The 26560-nt window shown below is 42.9% G+C and overlaps 2 protein-coding genes across 8 annotated transcripts; one reads left to right on the forward strand and one right to left on the reverse strand.

The window, feature by feature from the left end:
- Window positions 1-3619: 3619 nt before the first annotated feature.
- On the reverse strand, window positions 3620-15749 carry C7H2orf80 (chromosome 7 C2orf80 homolog). Of its 7 annotated transcripts, none has more exons than XM_032693810.1 (10): window positions 15567-15749; window positions 12442-12601; window positions 11780-11856; window positions 10871-10952; window positions 10296-10378; window positions 10061-10148; window positions 9479-9556; window positions 7024-7111; window positions 6314-6432; window positions 3620-5643 (listed from the first exon to the last, which is right to left on the reverse strand). In XM_032693810.1, exons 3-10 carry the CDS (start codon window positions 11818-11820, stop codon window positions 5545-5547), a joined length of 678 nt encoding a protein of 225 aa, XP_032549701.1. In that variant the 5' UTR covers window positions 11821-11856; window positions 12442-12601; window positions 15567-15749; the 3' UTR covers window positions 3620-5544. The 7 variants fall into 7 exon arrangements, with proteins under 7 accessions (XP_032549701.1, XP_032549703.1, XP_032549702.1 ...); XM_032693812.1 differs by having other exon boundaries at window positions 11780-11893; XM_032693811.1 differs by having other exon boundaries at window positions 15205-15749.
- A 101-nt stretch (window positions 15750-15850) lies between these two features.
- On the forward strand, window positions 15851-26547 carry LOC116789681 (shugoshin 2-like). The gene is made up of 10 exons (XM_032693791.1): window positions 15851-15948; window positions 16112-16255; window positions 17178-17353; window positions 17628-17690; window positions 18297-18391; window positions 19192-19460; window positions 20061-21998; window positions 23231-23354; window positions 24127-24277; window positions 25863-26547. The coding sequence occupies exons 2-10, from the start codon at window positions 16114-16116 to the stop codon at window positions 25947-25949; spliced, it is 3045 nt and encodes a 1014-aa protein (XP_032549682.1). The 5' UTR covers window positions 15851-15948; window positions 16112-16113; the 3' UTR covers window positions 25950-26547.
- The last annotated feature ends 13 nt before the right edge of the window (window positions 26548-26560 follow it).

Consider the following 26560-nt stretch of genomic DNA (forward strand, 5'->3'; position numbering starts at 1 on the left):
TGATCTGCAATATAAACATTTGCAAAGACTTATAGTTTATCCTGGTGTCTGTGTCAGAGCAGGGTACTGACATACTGGGGTTTCCACTTATCTTTCCCATTTCTGATGGTTTGCTGAGATGAAAGTTGAGAGCTGTGTGCAGACACAGACATTGTGGTTGCTTTTGTACACCATAGTCCTAATGCAGTATCTGCAAAGAGTAACACAGAAGAGACTATTCTAAGCTGTGGAGAGATCTCATGTTTTGTCTTTTGTAGTTATGGCATTTATTACATTTACTATGGGAGACTTATTTTTTCTGGGGTTTGGGCTGCATTTGCTGATGCTGTGTGCAAGTGAATTATCGTGTAACTATGGGGTAGACTACACTTTCAGCTGCTCTCTGCTGTTGCATGATAGTACCACCTGACCCAATGTAGGATAGGTACAAGCATATATATAAGTGTGTAAGAATGGTTCTTTACAAAACCTCCTTTGCCTGAAAGCTATTGAACTCACCAGACCTGAGCAGTTTCTGGTGTAGGTCTGTTACCCCTTGCCTAAGTTTGTCCCAATCTTTGCTTTTTTGAGAGCAGGTGAATTTTGCTTCAGTTTCAATACTTTGTCACATCCCTTATCCTGGAGATAGGAAAAGTTTCATTCTCATGTGGTGTTGTTACCCTTTGCCTACTAATCCCTTGTACTGTGTACAGATTTTAACATAGGCATGTTAGGAGGAAATAGCAATTAAAACTTTCAGCCTCTTCCTGGTGTGTGATTAACTGCTGCATCCCTGAAGACTATTAATATTGAAATCAAATAGTTCTTACTAGATGTTTGTCACTTATCTGAATTACTGGCTAACATTGTAAATCAGTTTGGTTCAGTTGGTTCAGTTTTTTCTCTTTGAAAGCCTGTTTAAAAATTCAAAGGGAGGAAATGGCATTAAACTCAAGTTGCTCTCTATCTGGAACCCAGAAAAATTGTTGTTTAAGGCTGAAGCAGAGTGCTTTAATACTAAAGGACAGCTAGTAGGTTACAGAAAACTATATTTCTCTGTTTTGGAACTTTTCATCTGTTTTCTTCTTGCTTGGTGAGAGCTGGAACAAACCTTAACTTGTTCTCTTCTGATTACCATTTTCTTGCACCTAAATCTTAGACTCTTAAAAAACAAACTGCTTCATGTAATATGCAAAGCTGGTTATACAAATGTCTTATATCAGCAGTAGGTGAGGCTTCAGATCAAAACTACTGCACTCCAAAACCAGATTTACAATCTTATGTATTTGGGGGAACTCATTCAAGCATATGAAGAACTTGTCAACATGATTCATCAGGAACTTGGCATGCAGCTAAACACCTTTGTAGATCTAATTTATTTAAAGAGTTCTGTTTTCAACTACATGGTCTCCACCTCCAGTGGAACAAATGAGTGTTTGTGGCTGTAAGGAGGGAGGGCAGGGTAAAGTCTGGGAGACTTAGTGGAGCACAGCTCCATTTACAAGATTTCAAGCCAAAGAAATGGGCTTTCAGTGCTGAGCAAGAAAGGAAAGAGAAGGGTATATTCTGGGGAAATGGATGGGGGGGATATCAAACCTCCACCTTCACAGCCTTCCATCACAAACCATTTAACTGATATGGTTTTTAACTGTATCCTTGTTAAATGACAGGAGCTAATGTGCACTCACCATTTCCAAACAGGTTAGATACCCTCCTGTCCTGTTTCGTATATTCAACCCTGTTCTCCCAGACTTCCTGTGTTACCTCAGACCACATGCCTTCATTCTGCTGGATTTCCTTGTCATGATGTTTGGTTGACTGTTGTATTTGACTTTATGTATTGCTGGTACTACTGTAAGTACACTGTTCGGGGCTTGATATTTGTCTGCTGGCAAATCCCCATGAAAGGCCATGAAGTCTAGCCCTTGATGCCTTTGGGAACCACACCATACACTTTCTTCACTGAAATGGACTATGTGTTTAGCACTGGCAGTGGAAATACCTGTGTGCAAGTACCTGGCAGATCACTTCCATAACAGCAGGTGACCTGGTGACAGTGCAGGATTTGGCACTTGGTGTTCCCTCTGACTCTGCTTTGCTGCAAACAAATTCTCTTTTGGAGCCAGCCTGAGCTAGTTTCTTTTTTAAGCACCTCTAACCATTCTTAGATCTTTCAACCATGACTCCCCTCATGAGGCCAGCATCTTTTACAGTGTTCTACAGGGATGAAATATATCTGATTTTCTCATAGATTTCACTCTTTTATTTGCTGTTGCTCCTGGTTGCTTCTTAAACAGTCCTGTGCATTTGACTTTCCAACCTGACAAACTAATGCTTTTAAAAAGAGACTGGTTATATTTTTGTCCTACAGCTAAACCAATCTGTTGGAAAAAACAGATATTTTGCCATTCTGCAATGGATGCTAGATGTTTCCACATGACATTTTGGCTAGGAAAAAGCTCTTCACCATAATGAGTGAGAATTTTCAGGACTAGCTAGAGAATCAGTAGTGACGTGCCTGAAGTCAGGATTACTGTAGCAGAAATGAGGGGGAAATTTGGGCTTGCTTGCATGGGGAGTGCTCTAGTAACTCTGGAGTCTAAAGACTCTGACTCACTAATTCGTGTGGAGCAGTTGAAGAAGTTAGCATCTCTGGTCTGGCAGACTATGTCTGTGCCTCAGCTGCTGTGCTGTTCACAGTCAAGAGTGTTAGAGTGGAACCATCTGATTTCAGTGTCATAAACTGGGCTAGGAATTGCAACACCAAGCTGCCACCATGAGTTCTGCTGCTGAAGTTGACCTCTGGGGTACAATAGGCAGCTCTTAAATTGCCAAAGGAAAAGTGCCCCACTTGCCTCAGTACTGTGATTGCAGGTATTTCAAAAGAGCAGATCAGGAATGGCCTCTTACATTTCTCACTGTGGACAGTATTGCAGTGCAATGGTAGGCACTAAATATATGCGTGTGACAACTGGTGCTAACTGTGCACATATGATCAGAAGTCTCTTCTGGTCCTGTAGAACAAATTCATGACTCTGCATTGCATCTGAGCTCTGAACTATGTCCATCGCTTTCTGCGTAGCTGAGAAAAGAGTTTGAAGTTGTCCTGACTAATTGGTCAGTTGCAGCAAGATTCCTTGATTATTCAGGAGACAATATAGCTCAGGAAAGGAGGAATTTTCAGTCAAGTTGGCAGAAGGCTATCATTCATCAATCCCACAGTGCCCACATCTACAAGCACCTTTCAGCTCCCTAATTCTCGCTGTCTGAACATGTGAGCAGCAAACCATCTGATCTTCTGGGCTTGAGTTTTGTGTGCAAACAATCAGATACCAGCCAGCCAACAGAAGAGGGAGTAGTGAAGGGGCAGGGACTTGCCCTCTGAAAATAAAACACTGTTTTTCTGCTTATTAGCATAGTAAGATTTCTGCTGCTTATTCCTCTTAACTCCACCAGTCCCACCTATAAAACCAGGAAGTATTATTCGAAGAAAAGTGAAGGCCATGGCAGTACTCCATAGCAAAGACAGCACTGGAATAACAAGGCTAATCACCTATTTGTTAAAGTCTTACTGTTTATTTTATTACAGGTCAGTGAACAAAAAACAGTCATGAGATGTTAATCTCTCTGTCTAGCTGTTTAATCTGAACCACCCCCTTACCATTGTTCTCTCATGTGCTCAGCAGCAATATCCCCTCCTCCCCTCTTGTAGTGACCTCATTTCAAAGGACAATTTCTCTCTGTTTTGGCTTTCCAGGGGTCAGACTGGTGCTGTTTGAATTGGGAGGAAATTTGCTCAGGTCCTGTCACTGGCCTACTGTTCTATGGAGTTTGTTTGCAAGAACAGAAGCCTCTGCTCAGAAGCTGATGGATGCTCTGAGCTCCAGGAAAAAGCAAGTGCTGAGTATGACAGGGTAGACCTATCTCAGCAATGAACACAGACAACAGAGGAGAGGTAGGAACTACTAAATAGGATTGGATACGTGTTCCAGCAGTCTCCCTTCCTGCAGAGTGAACTAACCAGGCCAAAACAGCTGATGCTGCAGAAATTCTTAAAGAGTTCCTGTGTAATATAGAAGGTGATGTTGCTGTTTACCTCAGGTCCCCCCTGGCCCTCTCACCTGACTCCTTAAGGCCTAGAATTGGGGCTTACATGGCTTGAAAGGAAAGTGTGGGGATGCACGGTACAGCTAAGAAGCCCCATCTATATCAGCACAAAGAGTCACTGGTTAATCTGTAATTTCTAAATGTATCAAGCTGTAGTGAGGGCTTCCCCCAGGGACAAACCAGAATTGAAAGGACAGGTGATTTTAACAGGAAATTTGTGATATATTAAAAAAACAAAACACTGTGAACCTGGTAAGCTGAAAGCAAGCTTTGAGTCCATGAGGACTTCTGAAAGACCCTTTAATCCCTGATTAAGTTTAACCATTCCCAGGCTTTCTTGTGTAGTGCTTGTGGAGATGTCTTTTGGCATCTCCATAAATAGGCTCAGTGACTCAGAGCCAGTAAAAAGGAGAAAAGGAGAAAAATGTTTTTGCTTCACAAATGTTTATTGGTTTTTCCTTTAGCAGATACTTTGTGTTAGAGTACAGGACCATCTCCAAGAGATGGGTTAATGCAGCTGTACAATATGTGACCCTACTTTGGATAACTGCCTATCCCCTGGCTACAAGTATCTGGGAATCTTCATTTTTATATGTAAAGAGCCCTAATGAAGTCTCTCTACCCTGCAGTTAATGTTAAACACACCTCTCAGCAGCAAATACTTCAAGCCCTGAAATTTCTATGGAATTAGGTAGAAGGAGTCTAATACAAACACTCCATATGGAATGCTCAAGCTTTGTGACAGAGGAAGAGAGGGATGTGGAAGGAGAACCACATCCAGCTTATATTCCAAGGTAGAGTCAGTACAAGGATGAAAGTTGACAGCCCATCTAGGAAATGGGGAGTGTTCTTTGGCAACACAGCATGGACATAACAGAGGCAAATCATCAGAGACCTACAAATGGGGATTGGAAGACAGACTTCAGTGCCACACTGGCACTACAGGGAGAGGCTTTTTCTTTAGCTGATCCCTTTGCTGAAACAAGAAAGCAGGATGGTTAGAGGGGAGAGCTGAAGAAATTGTGATCATCCTGAGAGGCACAACCCATGCATCACGTGCAGGGACACTCATTCCTGCCCAACACTGGATCATGTGTGGGAGTTGCAAAGCACTGTGGAAAAGGGGAAGTATGTATTCCCTGCCCCTGAAGTGCTGCATCCTCTCTTTGCCTCTGTAAAAGTAGCATGGTGCATTGAGAATCAGTAGGGATGCACTGGGAAAATGTAAGCTCCCAACACGCTGGCAGGGGAGCAGGAGAGAATTGGCTAAGGGAAGAGGAGTGAATGTCTTGGATGTAAGATATGATGGATGGGAAGGAAGGAAGGAATGACTGCTAAGATTTAAAAACAAACAAACAAAAAAACCAGTCAACCAAAACAGAAGTTGCAAATGTATTACCAAAGCTAAGATAGAAGACATCAGTTAGCTCACCTACAACTAAGTGAGGTACGTGAAGTCTAGGTTTTTTGTAATGTCTTTGCTTCCTTTGCATTCCTCACTTTTGAATCTGATCCAGGCTTCCTTGGAGAGATTCCTTGTTTTGCTTCTGTAGCTCCCTGCAGGATGCAAATGTTAATAAGCGCAAGCACAGCAGGCAGGGCTGAATCCATCGGGAGAGATGGGGACGGCATGGCAGATCAGCTTCCCTCCTGCTGTGTGACATGTGATGCATGTTGAACTCAGGACTGTGGGGGAGCACCCTTACTCTGGTTCATCAAATCCAGCCCTGCTGCTGGAATGTTTTCTTAGCTCTGCTGCTCAGTGGAGCTGTGGCAAACAATAGGCTTTAGCAAATCAAGGTCAAATAGAAAGGCAGAACCTAAGTCATGAACATGCTGGGCTAATCTGACATTACTGGGTTCTTTATGGAGTTAGGTTTTTGTTAATTTTTGTAACAATAGGCTTGGGTTTTTTAAACCTAAATGTGAATATGTTTTTCAGGGATATTAGCCAGGAGAGTGCTTTCCATGCATATATTGAATATTACTGGAATTGACTTTCCAGCTCACGAGTGACACCTCCTGTTAATAGCTTGCAGTCCAATTTAGAATTGACACTATTTTATAAACTAGCGCTGCTATGAAACATCTCATGCTAAAGAGAACTGAGAAGGGCAGCCTCGAAAGGCTTTGTGGGCTCCAAGTGGCCTGCAGTGACACTCTGTGACATCCAGTGATAGTGTTGCAAACACTATTTTACTGGCTTGTGTGAATTCTTCAGACCTACTTTGTCAACGTGTTGCTTTCCTCTGGTCAGTGGGTCTAGTTGCTTGTGGTCCTTTTTAGCTCTCCTTGCTGAACAAAGTCCTTGCTTTTGATGTGCTGTTGCTGTCTGGTACTTGATGCCTTGGGAGAGAGAAAGAGCCTCATATCATCTTGGGCTTACAGAGTGCCACCAGGCTGGTTTACAGACCTACTGCATGGGCTCACTTGCAGTCAGTTCATGATTGGAGGTAAGGGGTTCCAGCTTCAAATTCTGTAATGCTCCTGCAGTTATTCTCATTTTTGCTGCACTTGGAGAAGAAACAGGCAAGTTGTAGGTGGCTCTTGCTGGCCAGAAGCATAACTGACCTTTGCAAAAGTTCTAGTATTAATCCAGGCTTAAAAACAAACAAGTGATTGACAGACATGAAGGCTGATTCTACTAGAAACATGTAATCATATGTTTTACCTCAACCTGAGCAAAATGCACCTTTTGCAATTGTCATGAACCTCAGGAGCCTGAGCTAGATGCCTTTTCTAGGCTACAATGAGAAAACACCTGTACCTCCCCCCATGCCCCAACAATAGAAGATGCACAGACCGAGGTTTTCACTATCCTTTCCATGTGCAGCTGTTGGAGCTCAGCAGGCTGTAACTTGGTGGCTCTGCTGGGCCTGGTGCTGCTCTGTGTTCCCCTGCCCTGGCCTTGTAGAAGTTGGGGTGAAATGTACTCACTTTGCTTCCAGGCATACTCTGCAGCTTCAGGGGCAGTCAGCATGGCAAATGGATGCAGGGAGAACCTGAAAGGTGGAATCCAATGGTCCTGAAAAGACAACAATTCATAAATTACTGTACCTGCAGAAACTATGTGCTAAGACAATGGACATACTCTTCTGGTCAGCAGAAACTAAGGTAACTGCTTCAGCAGTCATGATGGATAAATGAGCACCATTTATAACCTCCATCCTAAATGTCACTAGGATGTGGCTTAGGCTCCCTAAGTACCTATATATCTTGGTAAGGCTAGTGCTTGATTTTCAAGGAGATTCAAGCCAAAGCTTCAAAAGCGATGAGGGGTAACAGGAATCTCCACCATTTTACTTCAGTGGGAAATACCCACAGAAACTGAATTTTCAGATGGGCTGTATTCCATCTCTTTGAGTCTAGGACTCTTAAGGAAGCATAAGTTGAGCTCCAAGAGTTACTGTTAGTTTAAAACAGTAGGTTTAACCTCCTAAATGAATCAAGGCTTTGCAAAATAAAGTATCCTTAGCTTCCCAGCTCAGCAAAGCATTTTTATTCCTTTCTCATAGGGTGGGAATGATCTTAAGACCATGAATAAAATGAAGCAGTGGTGTTGGCTGAAACTGGAAATTCTCATAACAATGGCTTATCTTCCTCTTTAGAAAACTTTTAAACTTTGCTACCTTGTGACCATTAAGGAAGTGTCTCTGAGTCCATGAGGGACAGGATCTAGGCAAGTGCACAGTAACATGAGATGTCTTTCTTTGTCTCTGCTTGCATAACATCAGAATATAAATCAAAGCTAAAAATACCACTAATAGCCTCCCCTCCTCCCAAAGAAAAAAACCACCAAAACTCAAGCGAAAACTCAAACACCCCACCATGGGAAACAGCATGAGTAGCTGGAAACCTTTCAAGAAAATATCACTCCTCTGCAGTGTATGATGAGCACTCAAAATAGAGATTTCTAAAAATATCCTGGGTTGGAAGTTCCTAGAGAAAAGTATTTCTGTCCATAAGAAGCAAGACAGTAAAAATATACAGTGTAATATTCACAGCAAAAGGAGAGACAGCTGATCCACCCACTTGTCCCAGGAGCAGAGAAGAAGATCCCTCCTTCTAAATAACATATTGTGAAATGCCCTTATGTGGCATCTAGTGACATATCTAGTGCTTGACATGGAAGAATGTCAAGAGAGGTTACAGTCAAGGCTGTTCTGTCGCATGTAACTTTGAGCTGGTGTAGCTCTGCCCTTTCTGGACACCGGGTGGCAGTCTATCAGTAATACTGCAGCTAAGCATGACTGAGGTAAAAAAAAAATAAAATAAAATGCACTGTGAATTACATGTGAATCAGCTGTTATAGTCTGACTACAAGTCCACATCAACTTTTAATAGTTGCTTGGGAAACATCAATAAAGTCTGTGCTACTGAAAAGAAAATCTATATATTCCAGTACAAATGCTTTTTCATTATGGAGCTGGGTCATATGGAATACTTTCCTGTGACTTGAGTCATGAATTAAAGATTATAATACCTGTCGCCGGAACAGAGAGATTTCTCTGAACAATTTTTCCTGCACTCTGTAGGCCTTGCTTGCCATGGAAGTGACAAGCGTGTATTGTTTATACTTAGAGACTGTGTGAAAATATGTGATTTTTATACTTGTTAGCTGTGTGTCTAATTATAAGGTTTGAGAACATAATATGTTTATAGTAAGAAAAAACTTGAGAAACTGGAGATAATGAAACACCTGCAGCTCTCGGGACAAGAGGCTTTGCATGCCAAGTATGATCTTAGGCCGCATGGACAGAGCCTCAGATGCAATAAACTGAGAGCATGAGACGCGTGCACAGACTGAGCTATCCAACCACCTTGTTGTGAGCATGTACCCTTAGCAAACTAAACTGTATAAAAGTTAAGTGATTTAAATAATAAATTGGACATTGCTTTGATCATATTGATCGTGTTGCTGTGTCTCTGTACCTCCTCATCGATAAATGCCTTTCCTGTTTTTTAAAGGGCAATTATATGACTAAAGATATATTGCTAGAGAAAGTTGCTCTGAACACCTGCCAGGCTGTATCTCAGAATTGCATAGCCTCTTCTCCTACTCCACACTAGTGGTATTAAGACCACGCTGGCGGGAATGCTCCTCTGTAAAGCATTATGACAAAGGTGCAGGAGCTGTGTTACATCTTAGTGTGGATGTGAGTAACTGGGCTGCCCTTTTCTTGCCTCTCCCTGGCACACTGTAAGAGAAGGAGGTGGTGAATAATTCAGCTTTTTGCTCTGTCCTAAGAGAGGGCTGGAGCTTGTTTGCTATTACTAAGGGGGCAAAAGGGGCAAATGACTTCAGCTTAAAATGTAGCATTTTTTTTTGAAAGGCACAGATATTATAGGATCACTTCCTTTACAGATGCTGAAAAAAACCCAAATCACTCACATTTGCAGACCTCTGCCAGTGTGTTGCTGAGGGCCTCATGCTGTAAATCTCAAAGATCTCTTCTACAGGAATGCTGTTCTGTGAGCAGTAAAAGGTAAAATGTAAAAAAACAGGTAAAAGAGAGATTCAGCTTTCAGCAGTAGTAAAGGAATGAAATCTTTCAAGTAAAGGAATGAAATCCAGCTCATATCCCCTTCCTTTGATCTCTGAAACAGTTTTCATATGAACTTCTGGTATTGTTTCATACTGCTGGTACAAATCTATTGATCCGGAAACTTGCTTGCCATTTTGCACTTGGGTGAAACAAGTTAAGTAACATATACACACCTACTGAAAGTGACTACTTTGTTTTCTAAGACTGTGCAAAACTTAATGGCTACTTGATACAAATGGAATGGAATAGTAATATTTGCACTGTCTGTATACTGTACTTTTGATGAACAAAGACATCTGGGGTACAGGGAGTTTTCTATTCTATTCTATTCTATTCTATTCTATTCTATTCTATTCTATTCTATTCTATTCTATTCTATTCTATATGCCATAGAATAAAAGATACTGCCATCTTTCTTGTGCTCTTACCATTAATATTCCAGCGTATGAAGATAATATCATAGCTTCTCTCTCAGTTCGGTTGGGATATGTGTATTTGTTGCGAGCTGCAAAGCTCCTGTATGATGTTTTGAACAAGAAGATTATTATTCTCATGTTATAAATGCAAAAAGTAGTCCTGGGGTCGATTCACTGCTGCTTTTACCTCATTTTCACACTGGTGTAACCCACTGGAACAGCAGGACCTCAGCTTTTCAATACTCACATTTTCTCTCTTGTCAGTGCAATTGGAGCATCCAAGTCACTAAGCCACAGTAAAGCAACACTGAGGGCTAAGTTGTAATGGACCTGGAAAGACAGAAGAATCTTATTTGTTTGGTTTGACTGGAATTGCTTGACTGAGGGAAGACAGAAAGACCAGGGTAATGCAGGGAAACCTGAGCTGTGCCCAATATTGCCTCAGCTAACTGGGTACCTCACTTGTTTTAAGACACTTGATGAGGTTTCAGAGGTTTAAAATACATCCAGGAAGACTTTCTGTTTTGTTATGCACCAAAAGACTTGGCTTGTGAAGAATAATCTTTGGTTAGTTGACTTAACTTTATCAAATGTCTTCTGTGAATAGCTTTTTCTTGCTAAAAAAATCAACAAAATCTTGAATTATCTTGGATACATTATACCCAGGTGCTGTTCACAGCCAATTTAGGTACTCATTTCAGTAATGGGCTGCTATTTATCATTGTAGGGATAGGTTATTTAGCTGTACCAAATAGCCATCCTTCAGAATTCTCAGGAGCCCCGCAGTTAAAGAGGATAGGAAGTAGGAATTCTGGTGATTACCATGTCATCTAGAAAGGTGGGTGGCCTTTGTCCTCTTGGATCAAATTCTTTTTCTCGTAGTCTGATGCCAACATAATCTCCCCTTAAAGCAAGGAAATAACTCTAAATTACAGCTGGTTCTAAGCAAACCAGTGCATAGGAAATGTAATAGAAGACTTTAAAGATACTGCAAGACCAAGGCTAAATTCACTATGATTCAGGGCTAGGAATCTGCTGCAGGATTTCTCACAGATAGTTCCCAAGTAGGAAAGCTGTTAGTTTTTTGCATGTCTGCTAATCTTAGCTTCCTTCAAACCACACTGCTGTCTTCTCCAAAGGCTCCAAAATAGGAAGAAGAAATATGAAACCATTATTTAAAGTCTGGGGACTCACAGAAGAATTTCACTGTACAGAGAATGAAAGAGATGCTTCACTGGTGCTTGTTCTTCTCGTTCAAAGGAGGCCTGATTCTGCAATCTTTCCTCAGATGAAGTGCTACAGATCCATGCCAGCATTCCTAGAGAAGATGGGCACAGGACTTGTGTGGAATAGAGGGGACACTGCTTACATCCCCGAGGAGTTGTCTGCTGGGCAATCCTACATTGAAGAGCATGAGACACTGCGGCATCAGCTAGGAGACCCCTTACAGACAGCAGCTGCCCTGGATGCATTGCAAGGGGGGAATTCTGCACCTCTCTGGTTGCTCCACTGAGCAAGTTCTGGGCTGTGATGATTCTATTGTCACATGTGCAGTCAGGGCTTACACTGCAGACTGCATGCAAGAAATTGTCAAAAGAAGTCTGTTTACACTTTCCAGCAAGAGAAGACTAAGGTTTGAGAGTTGTCATCCACCTAGTCATACAACCCTTTGCAATGAAAACAAGCCAATCTCAAGTGCAGCGAAAGCAGTTGTGGGCAGTTATTACTTACAGGAGTTTTTCAATCTTTTTCTTCAGGTGTTTTCTTTCCATATTCTAGTTGTCATTGTAGCATAAACTCAGTGGGATCTAGGAGAGAACCAAGTGTCTCTGCCAGTGAACAAATCTCAAAAACAGATAAAGAGAACGTGACACTTGGAGACCCCTACAAAAATCTAGCCAAAATAATTTCCAAGGTAGGATTAAAATAGAAACTGACAAAAATTTAGTCAAGAAAGAAAACAACATGAACAGTACTGAGAGTGACGGTAAAGAGTTTGGTAATGGGAAATGGGCAGAATGAACCCATTTAGAATAAGCATCAATCTTGAGCATCAGTTTGCAGGCTGCCTGCATCCCCAACGTAGTGATGTATATCTCTCATATAATGCAAGCTATTGACCTGCTGCCGCTTACAGGTTTCTTAGTACAAGGCTTGCTCTCCCCACTGTGTGTCTGTTAACCAGATCTATGTGGTAGAAACAGGGAAGAGGACAGGCTGCAAGATGAACTAACAGCACAAAGATAAGCCAGCACCTGGCCTACCAATATATTGTAACATGCACGTGGAGCACGTGCTCCACTCCTTTGCTCCATAATACACAAACTCTCTGTTGCTGAATAATGTCCCCCTATTCTACCTCTCATACATGTACACAAGAAATCATGCACTACCTGTGTCAACTTTTGCAATAGGCCTCAGGATCTGGGTTTGGAGCCTCTCTGACTTCAGGTATTTATGAGGAGGATTTCCCTCTTGATGTTGTTGTTCCTTTCTTGCCTCTGTCTTCCTTTGTGTGCCAGGGAAATTAGGCTATGGCTTCATACAGGACTGCTGGTTAGAAACAATGTTGCTTAGAAACAATGCTGCTGACCTGAGAGAAACTGAAAGAAAAAAAACCCAAACAACAAACCAAAACCATCACAAAGAAGAGGTTAAACCTGCACCTTCAGCTTGGGTTATCAATTTCAAGCTAGATGATCCTAATACACTTCTAGGCATTGAGTTACACGGCTGAGTGGCTAGTTGGAAACATAAAAGACTCGCTAACAAGGGAGGCAGAGACTATTCACCAGGTTTTCTGACAGATCTAATTCCTTGTAAAAGAAGATACCAGCTTCTACTGTTTCAGCATTCCACCAAATGGAATGGTGAAAGACTAGACCTGATACCTGCCAAGAGCCCATCTACAGTTCCATTTCCAGCGTTTATGGCATATAGCAAGGATGCTGCTACTTGTTCTTTCATCTATGTTATGTTTTTGCTTACAGTATTGAGAGAAATTCTAACAGTCAGAAAATCCCAACATGATGTTCTAAGCCCCACTGTTGTCCTTCCAATGGAGGCAGGGCACACCTTGCACGGGATTGCTGATGGTAGCCAATGTATCATGATGACTAGCAAGTCAGTGAGAAGCTATTGGATTTTGTAGATTAGGAGAGTTTGCAGGCTGTAGCTTTGAATGGAATGAGCCAACCCTCTTCTTGGAAATGTAATTTTTCTGTTATTAACTGACTTCCTAGTAAAAAATAGGAATGATTTTATGAGAATGAACATAATGTTGCCCCTCTTTGTGACGGCCCAAGAAAACATAAAAGGAAATGTATTATCATGAGACATGGATGTTTTCCAGGAAGATGTCTACTTGGTATTTGTAGAATTTGTGTTATGCTTTCTATTCGTTATTTCATTTGCCATTCTCATTTATTCTATGGCAAAAGGAGCACCAAGCTTAGCACTTCCCACTTTTCATTCCAAGCTAGATTTGATTTCTGAGGACATTCACCTGGCAGGCATCATGACAATCATGTCTCCAGTAGAGCTGCTGCTTCTTGCTCTGAGAAACACAGATCTACTTCTTGCCAGGTGTAACTTTCCACCAGTTACACTTACACAGGGCTTATCTGCTGCTGTGGCCAGATGAGAGGGAAAAGTGACCGTCACAAAGTAAACGTGGTCATGCCAGGGCTGACCCCAAGTCCTACTAACCCAGCCCCTCTCCTGTTATGTAGCGAGGGCGATACCCTGATGAAGAAAGGGACTTTCCTGAAACGAGTTTGGTCCCTAGCCCTCGGATGAACTGACCCCTGCCATTTCCCCAAATGCAAGAAATGCTTCTGCATCATTGCAAGGCAGGGGAAGCCACTGTGTTTGTCCTTTTCCCAGGTAAAGATAAAATAGCAGCCACTAGTGGATGCCTGGGGAAGAGATGGAAGAAACGTGCTGGCAGGCATCAAACTTTCTCAGTGTATTTCTCTGTTCTCCAGTTCAGGACCTTCTTCAGCAAAAAGTGTTGCATTGGTTGTCAATAGCCCTTGCTTGTTTTTAACTTTCACAAACTTATCCAGTCGCTTTTTGAGTAAGTAAAATTGAATTTTTGAGTAATTGACATCTGCAATATTTCCTGGCAAAGATTTCCACTATTTAAATAGAGAGTCTCTGGTTTTAAAATGCCAACTGTTAATTTAATTTGCTGACCAGTGTGCTTAATAAACCTAGTAAAGTAACTTAATACATTTAGTAAAGCAAGTTTAGACCCCTCAACTGTAGAATTTGTCACACATGCAGCATAGAATATGTCTTAGAGGATACTTATGTCTTTTTCCCAGACCACAGAATATTTAACAGCAGTGTATTTCCCCAGAGCAAGAAATAAAGCTACAGGCAGCTGTGTGTCCCTGCAGAATTGTAACCCACTGCAGGTCTGATTTCAGGGCAGGTATAGAGGGTGTTTGGTCAATCTGCTACTTAATTAAGTTGGAATGAACAAATTTATTTAATAATTGGCATTATTTAATGCTTATCAGCTAATGCATTAATAAATATCACATAAAATAGGAGTAGGATTCAGGACTCTTGCAAAGGACTACATTCACCTACCTGTGGCAGCAGGTGTGATGTCCAGGTGTTAGAAAGATAAATTACTTGTTGGTAGAATTGCCTTGCTAAGGTTTAGGCCTTGACATGCTTCAATGATCTCAGCTCCAGCGGGACATTAAAGAAGTTTGGAGAGAAGGATGTACTACTGATAGCGGACACAAAGAATGCAGAATTTATGAGCCACAAGGACATTTGGCAGAACTCCCAAGATAAGGAAGAACCTAACAAAGCCAATTCATCAACTGTGCTGAAATCAGCCCCAACTAGGTAAAAGATAATTCTGGCAGGGGCACATTGTGACCATTGTCTCATGAAACCCACCAACTCAAAAGAAGAGTATATGGACTAATTAGCATAAGAAGTGAGGGAATCATTTAACTAATAAAAGATCGAATACTGATGAATAAGAGAACTGTGGAACTTGTAGCCAATGAACATTAATGCCTTTGTTTACTAAAACATATAAATAGTGAAAAGTTTTGATAGTCATAGTGCTGGCTTTGTGGATTTGACCCCCAGCATTCCTTTCTGCGCAGAAATGTAAATAAATCAAATACCTCGACTCTGTCTGGGGACCAACCAATAGCACATGGGTTAAAGGAACCCGTTTGGGGACGCGTTTTCATCGGCCTTATTCTCTTGGCACCTCTGCTATAAATTGCATCTCCACTCTAAATCATTGTTTTTCAAATTATTTGGCTGCTTTTTCCTTATGTGTCATTTCCTTAAAATATTTAACGTCATCACACCAGCATATATAATGTCAGCTTCTTGAGGGTAAATTCAAGGGTGTCTGGAAAACAGTGCATTAACTTGGGCTGAAGTGAAAATTACCTAAGAAAAAAAAAATCATTTTAACAGACAGTAAAACGTGACTGTCAGGTGAAAGCTGCAAGCCAAGCTGTGTGCACCAACCAACCCTCATTTTTGGGTGAGATTCACCCTTCAGAACAACCTTCGGGCTTTTCTGAGGCGTTCCAGGAGCGGTGTAGCTCCGTGGGGCCGAGGCAGGTGGCGGTAGCAGCGCCTCAAAGTTCGGCGCTTCCAGCCCGAAGAGCAGCGGGGCCGCGGCGGCCGGGAAGGCGCGTTTCGGGGTCCGCCTTCGCCGTGAGGGCGGACAGAGCGGCCTCTGCGGGCCCAGGACGCCTCTCCCGCCGCCATCTCGCGGGGCGGGGCGAGGGGCGGGCTGCCCTCCGGCCCGCTCGCTTTCAAAAGTCGCTTGGCGGGCAGGGCTTCCTCTTCCTTCTTGCGCCCTCCCCTCCGGCCCTCTCTGCGGCGAGAGGCAGCTGCCCAGTCCGCAGGTGAGCCGGGGATCCGTGCGGGGGGCGGCAGGGCTGTGCCCAGAGCTGCTCGGGCCATGAGGGGCCGCGGGGCCGCTGCTCGGGGGTAGTACGAGTCTTGGCCGCCAAGGACTTGCTGGCGGGGAATACGGGTGCTAACCCTGCTCGGTGTCACCCTCTACAGCGATGGCATCTTTGAAGGCCGCCGACACGTCCTTCTTCAGCCTGAGCGACGTAAGAGAGAGGATGCGGGAGAAGAAAAAGGGTGCCTTGAGGACTGCGAAGTTGAATGCCTCGCTTGTATCCAAAATCAAAACGAAAATCATTAGTGAGTGTATTATGCGTTGCAGCGCGTGCAGGGGCCGGCAGCTACATCAGCTTGGAACTGTGCCTTTGGCCGTGGCGGTGGGCGGCAGTCTTGGCAGCTTCTCTGCCCGAGGGGTTTCTGGTTAATTCAATGCCCTGCAAGTGGGTGTTAAGTGTCACTCAAGGTGTCCAGGGGTGTCTGAAGTATCTGTGACTGGCAGGTTTAACACAGAACCTTTGGAACGGCAGCTTGGGGCGTCAAAGGCTGCTGAGCAGCATCTCAGATGACATCAGACATCTGTGTTTGGGAAACTGAGTCCTCAGGGTCCAAATAGCAAAAACAAGAGGTGTGGAAAGTATTTTAGTGTATATGCAATCCTGTGCAGAAGCTAGCCCAACTGTGACTTGTTTTTATGGGGGAAATAATGCAAAGATAGCACATGAGATAATTTGGATTACCTTGAAAAAATTAGGTATTTCTATTGCTCTTATTTAATTGTTTTGAAATTGGGAAACATGGCTCTAAATCTGCTCAAGGACAACTAGAGGAAAATAGGTTTTTCTCCCACTTTTTGGATAGAGATGAGGACTCAGGTGGCATATTCAAAGCCAGAAGCATATCTTCTCAAACTCAGCACCTGAACCATGCTATCATGCATTAAGAATTGAAGCAGTAGCTTGCTACCTGAGCATGACCAACTGAGGATGAAGAGGGTGTCTGAAGTGTTGCAGGTTATTACGGAAATTTTGTTCCTGCTCTTCTCTGGAGACTTCTGTTGCTGGAAGGAATTATACTGCTGGTTTTGTGTGTGGGCTGTTGAGTTGTAGAGATCCAAATCTAAGGAAAGCTATTCTGGAAAGAGGAAGAAGTAGTATGATGAGGGAAGAGGCATGGATGAAACCTGGGATGCTGATTCTGTGTGATATCTCTCTATCTCTTACAGACAACTCTTCTACTATTAAAGTCTCCCTAAAGCACAACAATAAAGCATTGGCTCTGGCCCTTAATGCAGAGAAAGCCAATGCCCAGCGGCTCACCCGGGAGAAGGCCGTCTTACAGAAGGAGGTGGAGCAGTGCCACTTCCAGAACGCTGTGCTGCGCCACAGGCTCTCCTTCCAGGTATGGCACTAGCAACGTGGCTGGCATGGGGACGTGTGGTAGGCAAGGCATGCAGCACTAGCATCTCAACCTTGGGAGGAGTGACCTGTTGCTGATTGTCCAAATTCTCAGCATATGAAAAAGGTCACCATTCATTTGCCTTTTTTTTTTTTTTTTTTTTTTTTTGCAAGCCGTGTTCTCCCCAGTTCCTTGCTCTAGCTACCAATATCCTTGTTGGAATAGATGTTTTAATTTAATGTCTTTATGGTTTCTCTCTCTTTTATTACCTCAACAGAATCATATCTTGAAAGAATTTGAAAATCTTCTGGCTGCAGTTAAGACGGCCCGGCTGTCCGAGGTAAACCATGGGAAACATGAGCACACTGCTCTGGGAAGGGGGCTTTGTTTGTCTCTGTCTTTTGCTTTGTGTTGCCTGCTCACTGCAGTGTTGGATGCTTAAGCTGTTTTTATTTGCTTGCTTGAATTATGCTGGCTGCATCCTTGTTTTTAGCTTGATGTTAAGGATTTCTGCAGTAATTTATTCTGTTGGAAGGGCTACAGTTTTAAACTGCTTTCCTCTAGGTTGTTGGCTGTATTGGCCAGTAGGCTCTTCTGCTCTGACACGTTATGACTTCTTTTCAATTTAGTTTTTAAAGTTTTGCCATGGTAACTTGGGATAGGGAATAGGACATCTTCCCTATGTCCTGTCTCAGGGGTGGATGGGGAAAATATTCCTGCTTCTTAGTCTCATATTATCTGAACTAGTTTAACTTCATCCTTAATCTTGTTGACACAGAATCTAATTATTTCATAATTTTTTATTTCATAATTTATGCAATTTTAAATGGGAGTGGGTCACTGGCAGCATTTTACATTCTTTCCAGAGTGAAACTGAGTTTCTGCTGTTTCTGTGCATGAGGATTGTAAGAACTTTAACCCATTCTTCTATTTCTCTTCTTTCCAGTTTGATACAAATTCTGCGTCCTTGCCCAGTGGCCAGAAGAGCAGCATGACTGAAGATTGCTGGGCTGATGATATTGCAGATGGTCACCTTCTGAGGTGGGCCTTAAAATGATATCAGCTTGTCCTGAATTTCTAGATGCTAAACTTCTTGTGTTTTATGTGTGTGCCCAGTTGCCAGTTTTATGTGAGATATCTTTTCTGAATCTCCACTGCTTGATGTTTTCTTTTACTCTGTGTCTTTCTGCTGCCACTCCTTGTCTTGTTTGTCCTAATGCCAAGTCTGTGCAAAAGGTGGTCCTTCTGCCTTTTTTATTTGAGAATGCATTACTTTTGGGTAGTTTTCCCCCTGTAGCTGGTGAGCACTGCAAGATTTCCTTGAATGAGTGAATGCCATAGCTGGCCACTTTGTTTGTTACATATATATGCTTAATAGTCACCTGCTTGTATGATGTAAACTTGTATTCTGGAAAAATGATTAGAGCAGGATCTCTTAAAATGTATCTGAAGTTCTGTTTCTCCTCTGTTTAGTCTCCCTTCAGAGCACAGGGGAGTCCTTGGAGTTGCCCACACACATAACACCAGGCAGCTGTGTTGGTGTTCCACAGCAAGGTGAATGTGTGGTCACAACCTGTGTGTTGAAAGGCCTTTACTTCCTTGTTCCCTCAGTGTATTTTTCTCCTACTTCTGTATCCACAGCAGTGTGATCTCCTTATGTGTTGTGCTTGCCCAAAAGTGGGAAATCTGTCCTGCTTGGGCAGTGTGTGTTCTTCAGCACTTGAAGACTTGAGAAATACATTTTGTCAACTGATGGAGGTGAAAGCTGTAGTTACTCTGCTGGATTCTGGGGCTGTCATATACATGGAACATGCTCCATTGCTGTTATTCCTTCTCACCAGGGTTACAGGGATACCAATGAGGGTGCCCATTTCCAAGCTGTGTGATGCAGGACAGCGAGGTGGCAGCTCCACAGCAGTACAAACATCCTCAGGAGAACTTCAGAGACCTGCTTCTAATGAGCCCCTGAAAATTGTGCCTGTTGCCTCCAAAGACACTTTGCCACCACAGCATGCTGAGGAACCTCAATCCCACCAGGAAGAGAATGGGAAGAAGTTCTCTGAAACAAAGGAAACACAGGAGGCTTTTCATGACTCTTGCATCTTTGGAGGTAAATTTGCATATTTTGCTTCTGGTATGACTTTATGTATCTGTGCTCAGAAATGCGTGAGTGCAGTGCCAGAGTTCCAGTTAGCTCCTAACCATAACTCCAATAGCTGGTAGGAACTGCATGCTTCCCTGGTGCTCTTATTGCTGTAGTTACTCATATCCCAGAATGGGATGTGTTGCTGTGGATATTTGGCATGTTTGCAATAGTTCAAGATTACAAATCAGGCTTTTTGAGCAATAGGCACTGAGCTTACATAAGATTTTCAGAAATGTCCAAAGGTGCAGAATCTGACTAGATGCACAACTTTTCGTTGTGGATTTGCCATATAAGTAATAACTCTTATTTGGATCATGAGTGTTCCTAAATATTATCGCAGGTTACGGGATTTTGCTTTGGAATGTCTTTTTGTTCAGAGGGGGAGCCAGATGAGCAATTCTGTTACACAGAAAGTCTGGGGAGTCTCTGTAGAAACAAAATCATGTTTTTCTATGCTCTGGATTTGTGGCAGTGTGTGGGGCAAGGCTTTTTGTGGTATGGGGAAAGCTGGCATTTGCCTGCTGCATTTCTCCATCTTAGGAATGAATTTTATCTTTCCAACAGAGGTCTTGTGCACCGCTGAACAAAATCCCAACAGTTCCCCAGCGCTTGCCTGGGAAAGTCATCGTCTTTCGTATGAGGCTGATGAGATGGCAAAACATTTCCTTGATCGTCTCTCACAAGGGCACGTTACTCAGAGGAGAAAGCGCTCCACCCTCTTTGCTACAAGCACTCCATCTTCTGGTGTGGGTATCTTCCCGCGTGTCAGTTCCACTCAGGCTGCTTTGTGTAGTATCACAAAGGACAGCAGCAGCTCCAGCAACAACAACACACAGCAACAGCTGAAATCACCCAGCTCCCTGGCTTCACCTATGCAAACCAATGTTATTTCTGATAGAAAATCTGTGGGTGAAGAGACTTTCTGTGATCAGCCACAGGCTAAAGAAACTGAGTGTGGTGTTGAAACGGACTCCACCTATAGACAAGTCCCTGAGTTTGTTCCTATAAAGGTTAAAAGCAAAGGTAGTCGTAAAACTGGTGAGAAAATGACTGTTAAAAGAGCAAGCACAGGAAAAAAGCAAACAAACACAACTAAAAACAGTGCAGAAAGTAGTCCTGATATATCTCAAAGTGAAGAGTGTGCTCAAAATGCAAAGAAACTTCTTCAGCCCGAAGTTGCAACATGCTCTGCTGAGTCTGAAGTTTGTGAGGTGGGGCAAAAGGCTTGTGTGGGGGCTTTTGACAGAGGCTGTAGTGTGGAGCACCATTCCCACTCTCCTGATAGAATCCGAGATCTTGAAAGTACATTTGTGATGAATCCAGCACAGCTGCCCAGTCTTGAAGGTGGTGACTTAATGCAACAGGTTAAGAAGGGACCTATCTTTGAGATCCAAAATATGGAGAATTTATTAAAAAGCCCAGTTCATACTTTTTCAAGTCATGAAATTCCCTCAGATGATTCCAGTCCCCAAAATTCACTTTTCTTCAGAAAAGAGACCTCAAGTGCCTGTGCTTTGCAGGAGGACTCAAGTGTGAGCAGAAAGAGCATCAGACAGAAAACCAACAGAAAAACTAGAGTAATTAGGCAAGTAGTTGATTCTGATGAGGAGTATCTGCCAAAGAGTGTGAAAATACGAAAGGCCAAAGCTGAAGAACATCCTAAAAGAAACCAGACAAGGAGGAAAACTGTCAGGTTAAGCAGTTGTGATCAGAGAAACGAAGTTGATGTTTTTGGGCCCTGTACAGATGTTCAAGAAGTAGCTAAGGAGAGCACAAAGGATTTGCCTGGCAATGTTAAACGTAGCAGGAAAACTTACATTATCCATCCTTTGGATCTTGCAGGAAACTTGGGTTGCGTCCAGACAGAATTTGACGGGAGTGAAAATGTATCTCCCAGGTCAGTTCCTGGGATCAAAGCTAGCAAAATCCCCAGAGCTGCTAAGAACTATCACAAGAGCAATAAAAAACAGACAAGGGGCCTTCAAGAAGAAAGGCAAGCTAATGTTGACAACAACATGAGTGATTTGAAAAAAAAAGCCTATTGCAAACCCAAGCCTCAGAGGAACAACTCTAGACCTCCAGAGTCTGATACCTTGGCCAGACAAAGTGATGGTGCCAATGTTCTCACTGGAAGTTCAACGGAACTTGCACCCAAGCAAACTGTCTCTATGGGGAAGTTTTCCTTCATTACAGATCTGCTGTCTGAGCCAGATGGCTTCCTGGAGGAGCAGATACCTGAGATATCACTTACAAATACTCTTATGGACCTTCCTAACAATCTTGAATCCTCCTCTATGACCAGTTGTGCAGCTTTGCCTGTCAGCTCCAGGCTTACTGAAGTACTAGTTTCCAAGAGCTTGGGTGCTGAGGGCAACAGAATGCCAGAAAAATCCCCTGTTTGGCTGAAAAGCTCCCTGATATTTAAGGAGAAGACTGCAGAGAAAATACCCGGGGAAACAAATTCTCAGTCAAGTTCTCAGAGCTCACCTTCACAGGAACCTGGTAGGTGGTAGGCTGGGGAGGGTTCCTGTGTTTGGAGATGAGAGGAAAGAATCCATGCAGCAAATGCTTATATTTTATTTCTTTTCTTTTTTTCAGAGCTAAAGATCAGTCTCCAGTCTGATCATTTATGCTTCCACTGGTGCTGGCCAGTCATTTCTGTGGCTGCATTTGCTTCTAGTTTATCAGCATTCCTATGAGAATTGCTGGCCATTTTTTCCACTTGTGGATATTGGGAAAGACTAGCAGCATGTGCTGCAAGTCTTGTTTTACCACTGTTGTTATCTGCAGAGCATGCGTATTAATTTAGAAAATCACCTACTCAAGCAGTTGAAAAGTCTAATTTGATGCTGACCCTGCTTACTGGAGTCAGCATTACTGGGCACAGAATGTGAAGAAGATGGCAAATTTTTGGTCCAGAGTGGTTAGTGCTGCAAGGTTTCAGATTTCATACCTCTAGGTGAGATCTTCACTGGAAATTAATTGCGAGCTACCTTAAATTTTTTTTTGTTAAGAATTTGGAGGGTGTATCCCTTGGCTGGTAATACAGTAGTTAAGCTGATCCTTTTGAGGAGTTTGCTATAAGTGGATGCTCAGTAAAGAGAGTAATTTCATGGGGTTTTTCTTTCTGTAGCTGTTGACAAACAGGCCTGTTACAACTAGAGTGGGCTGTACTTTGTAGAGAGGGAGTAAGTTTGTTCTCCTGCCCTTCTTTTTTCTGACTTCACTTTGAAAGCTGCTGTGAACATTGGCGTGGTCTTGTCTTGCTAGAAGTTGGTAAGTTGCTGGTAGGTTGTTTATGTGCCATAAGCTTGCTCTCTCCTCCAGGCTGTAAGCTCCTGGGCATTACAACTATCAAATATATTTTTTGTATCATTTTTCTACTACACCAGGGCCCATGATACTGGCAGTATTCATCATCGTGGCTAGGCTTTGCAAACGAAGATTTAGGAAGGCTCTATCCACATTCGTTACAATTAGTATTAGTAATCTGTATTTTTTCACTGAGGAACCTAATTTGATTTATGAGCTGACTTTTGAGGAGCAGGTCTGGTATTTTTGGATTAAAATGGTCTCCTGAGTTTAGAGGGAATGTGGTTTGGATTCAGGTTTGTGCAGTGTTCAGAGAAATGTGGTAATGCAGTCCTTTCTATTTGGCAGCTGTTATTTCTTAGGATATCTGGAAATTATTTGGAATCACTTTGATCAACTCATGTGAATGTCTTCCTTTGCAGAGATCAGACCACTACAGGACTTGAACAATACCAGGATTCTGTCCTGCTCCACCTCAGAAGTATCAGGGCGCTCATCCAGGCGGAGACGGAACCCAGCCTGCTATAAAGAACCAAAACTCAACAGGTTGGGCTTTAAACTATTCCTTCCAATGACTGCTCCCATGCTGCAACACTTGCTCTGCTCTCATGTGTTCACCCTCCAGGGCTGGATCCTCTGTTGCTTTGTTTAAGTTGCTCTTACTCTTTGTGTTCTGTGGTCCTTCTCTTCTACCACAGTGTGGTTATGCCAGAATTCTGCATCACCATGGGATGGATGTGTAGGCTTCTGGTAACAAGCTACCAAAGATGTTATTTCCCTTGTTGAAATGGGCATCTGTGGTACTCCAGTGCTAATGAGGCAGGAACATGAGGATAAAGTACAGACTAGATAGAGATGGCTCAGCAAAAGCCTTGGTTTCATTTGCATTCTGCGATGGATAAAGTTTTACACACCTGAGTAGTACTTTCCTCCTGAGAGCAGGCTGTATCTATATTCACTTTTTCTAGCAGATATGAGTTTCTAAACAAATAGCTGCATCTTTTCCCTAAGAAACTGTAGATTCAGTACATCCAATGGCTATTGGACAGAATCATTTAACTCCTAAAATAATGACTTTGTTGTTATGCTACAGGGTAGTACTATGCTTTTTCCCTGAAAAGTGTCACAGTTTGAGCTTTCTTTGAATAGTTGGTTATATTGGGTCAGAAGGTACCCTGTAATGGACAAGGACCAAACTGTACCACTCAATCATCTTATAGGAGAAGCACTGCAGTAAAATCAGAAACTTTGGGGACTAAAATCATACAAGTTTTCAAGGAATCCTTGATGACTCAATGTAATCCTTTTGGTTCTGCAGTAAACTGAGGCAGGGCGACCCATTTACAGACACTGCATTCCTCTGCTCTCCTCTCTACAAAAGAAAAAAGAAACCTGTTAAAGCCAAGGGAAGGAACCAGAAGATGAAAGAGGAAGAAGAATGGCTTCCTGAAGGATGTCCCAGTGCCAAGGTAGGCAAGTTTATAACAACAGGAATGAGTCAGGATGAAAATAACAGTTGAATAGGCAACCTGCAAGTTCTTAGAAGCTTCTCTGTCCAGCCACAATTGAAGAGGCCAGAGCAAAGATGGAGGTTGCTGACCAGACAGCTGAACTATTCCAATCAGTGCAGCCAAAGGACTGCTTCAATGAATTGAGCTTTGCACTGTGGATTTCTTCTGTTTTGAAATCTTTGGGACTCATGGGGTGGGGAAAGTGTTGTGTGGATGTCTGTTGTAATGATGGACATGGCCCTTACATTCTGTATGGTTAGCTGCTCACTGTCTTCTGCTTCCTTCCTGCGCTCTCCCTTAGTCCGCTATATAAAGCTTGCTACAGTGGAATATGAGCCCTCTACCCAACTGTCCTGGCTTTAGCTAGGGCAGGGTTAATTTCTTAGTAGCTCTTACAGTTTCGTGTTTGGATTCGGAATGGTAATGCTGTTAACACACTGATGTTTTGGTTTTTTTGCTAAGTTGTATCTATTCTAACTATATACCTAGAAGCATGGCCAATCTGGGTTCAGGAAGGGGGGCTTGACATTGGTCAGTGGGTGGTGAGCAATTGCATTATGTAACACTTGTTTGTTTCCTTTTTATTATTGTTAGTTATTATTATTAGTTACCATTATTATTGTATTTTTACTTTTATTTGCAATTATTAAACTTTCTTATCTCAACATACAAGTTTTACCTCAGTTCTCTTCCCCATTTCACTGGGTGACTGGGGGAAGAAATAGGGGTTTGAGCAAGCGGCTACATGGTGCATGATTTCCATCTGGGCTTAAACTGTGGCAGCAACCAACATTTAGGAATGTTTGAGCACTGGGTGAGGTAGAGGACCAGACCTAAGCATGTTTTGTCTCATTTTGGGTATTGCTACAGGAAAGGTGATTGGAGAGAGGGTCCTGCAGAGGTGGGGCAGCGCTGTCCTGAGCCAACTCCCTGCTCCGCCTTGAGACTTGTGCCCAATCCCTCCCCCCAGCTCACTTCCTGGAGAAAGGCTGGTTTTGCATGTGTGAACAAAAAAGCACAGAAAATCTAGTGTTACATAAGAGACGTGTGTCAGCTTAACTATAAAAGGGAGTGGATTGGGCCCCCGTCTCTCTTTCCCCCCCCCCCTTTTTTCTCCTCTTTCTTCTCTTCATCTGAACAACCCCAGCTCTCTCAGCCTGTCTTCATAGGAGAGGTGCTCCAGCCCTCTGATCATCCTTGTGTCCCTCCTCTGGACTTGCTCCAACAGGTCCGTGGCCGCCTTAAGTTGGGAACTCCAGAGCTGGACACAGTACTCCAGTACTCAACTGAGTTTCAGGAAAGCCTGTACTCTTCCATTGCAGACTGAGCACCTGCTGGCCTCCAGCACTTGCTTTTTTAGGGTCTACTGCTATCTAACTTTGAAGGTTTGAGGGAGTGGTTGGGAAAAGAAAGGATCGTATTGGTTGTTAAAGGGAAGGAAATGTGCCCCCTTGGAAGCAGGAAAATTGTCTCTTCTTTCTTTGTGGCAGAGCAAGGAGAGGGATGCTCTGTTCTTCTGACCATACTTACTGCTTCTCTTTAGCACTTCAGCAACATCCCTCAGTTCATGAGGATAGACTGGGTCTTGCTGTACTCTGCAGAGTCCTCCAGAAGATGGAAACTTTGTTAGTACAGGGGGAAAAGAGTGTCATCTGCAGTTGGGTAAATGCTACCACATTGCTTATACATAAGTAATAGTAGAAAGTCACTAAAACTAGCAAACAAAAACCATAAGATTTAAAAATGCCCTCTTATTTGTTCAGCTTCCTCAAAGGTACCAAGCTGTCTCTGGTACTCTGTAACTCTGGAAGCCAGGCAGGAATAATAAATAACAGGGAATTTGTTAGAGGTGCTGTTGTAGTAGGACCTGCCTTACTGTGCTGAACTACTGATGTCAGAAGCCAGGCAGGAACATGGATCTCCAGCTGTTCCCAGTAATTGTTTTCATTGCCTCTAGGGATCAGAAATGGGGCTTTTTCCAGCTCTATGTCTTATGTGCTTGTACTAACAACAGAATTGTAGACTGCATTCATTCCTATTAAAGGTATAGTGACAGTTCCTAGCAGTTATAGAGCTGTGTTTCAAACACATTGTAATAGGGAAAGGTCCGAGATATACTGGAACGTGAAAAACTAGACACCGTTGCTAGCTCAACAAAACCCAATATTTATTACCAAAAGGTGGCCAAGAAAACGAACAAACCCAAAAGGGAGGAAGGAGGAGAGAAATAAGCCCCAGTTA

This window comes from Chiroxiphia lanceolata, chromosome 7 (genome assembly GCF_009829145.1).
Source record: "Chiroxiphia lanceolata isolate bChiLan1 chromosome 7, bChiLan1.pri, whole genome shotgun sequence".
NCBI classification, from domain to species: domain Eukaryota; kingdom Metazoa; phylum Chordata; class Aves; order Passeriformes; family Pipridae; genus Chiroxiphia; species Chiroxiphia lanceolata.

What these genes read in the sequence shown, in the direction of transcription:
- LOC116789681 (XM_032693791.1), top strand. Translation starts at nt 16,114, where the DNA reads ATGGCATCTTTGAAGGCCGCCGACACGTCCTTCTTCAGCCTGAGCGAC. An exon ending in GCCACAGGCTCTCCTTCCAG is followed by an intron (nt 17,354 to 17,627) that starts GTATGGCACTAG and finishes TTACCTCAACAG; the next exon opens with AATCATATCTTGAAAGAATT. An exon ending in AAGGATGTCCCAGTGCCAAG is followed by an intron (nt 24,278 to 25,862) that starts GTAGGCAAGTTT and finishes GCTTCTCTTTAG; the next exon opens with CACTTCAGCAACATCCCTCA.
- C7H2orf80 (XM_032693807.1), bottom strand. Translation starts at nt 11,520, where the DNA reads ATGCATCCAGGGCAGCTGCTGTCTGTAAGGGGTCTCCTAGCTGATGCC. An exon ending in GCACTGACAAGAGAGAAAAT is followed by an intron (nt 10,149 to 10,295) that starts GTGAGTATTGAA and finishes AACATCATACAG; the next exon opens with GAGCTTTGCAGCTCGCAACA. An exon ending in AGAGTATGCCTGGAAGCAAA is followed by an intron (nt 6,433 to 7,023) that starts GTGAGTACATTT and finishes CTCTCTCCCAAG; the next exon opens with GCATCAAGTACCAGACAGCA.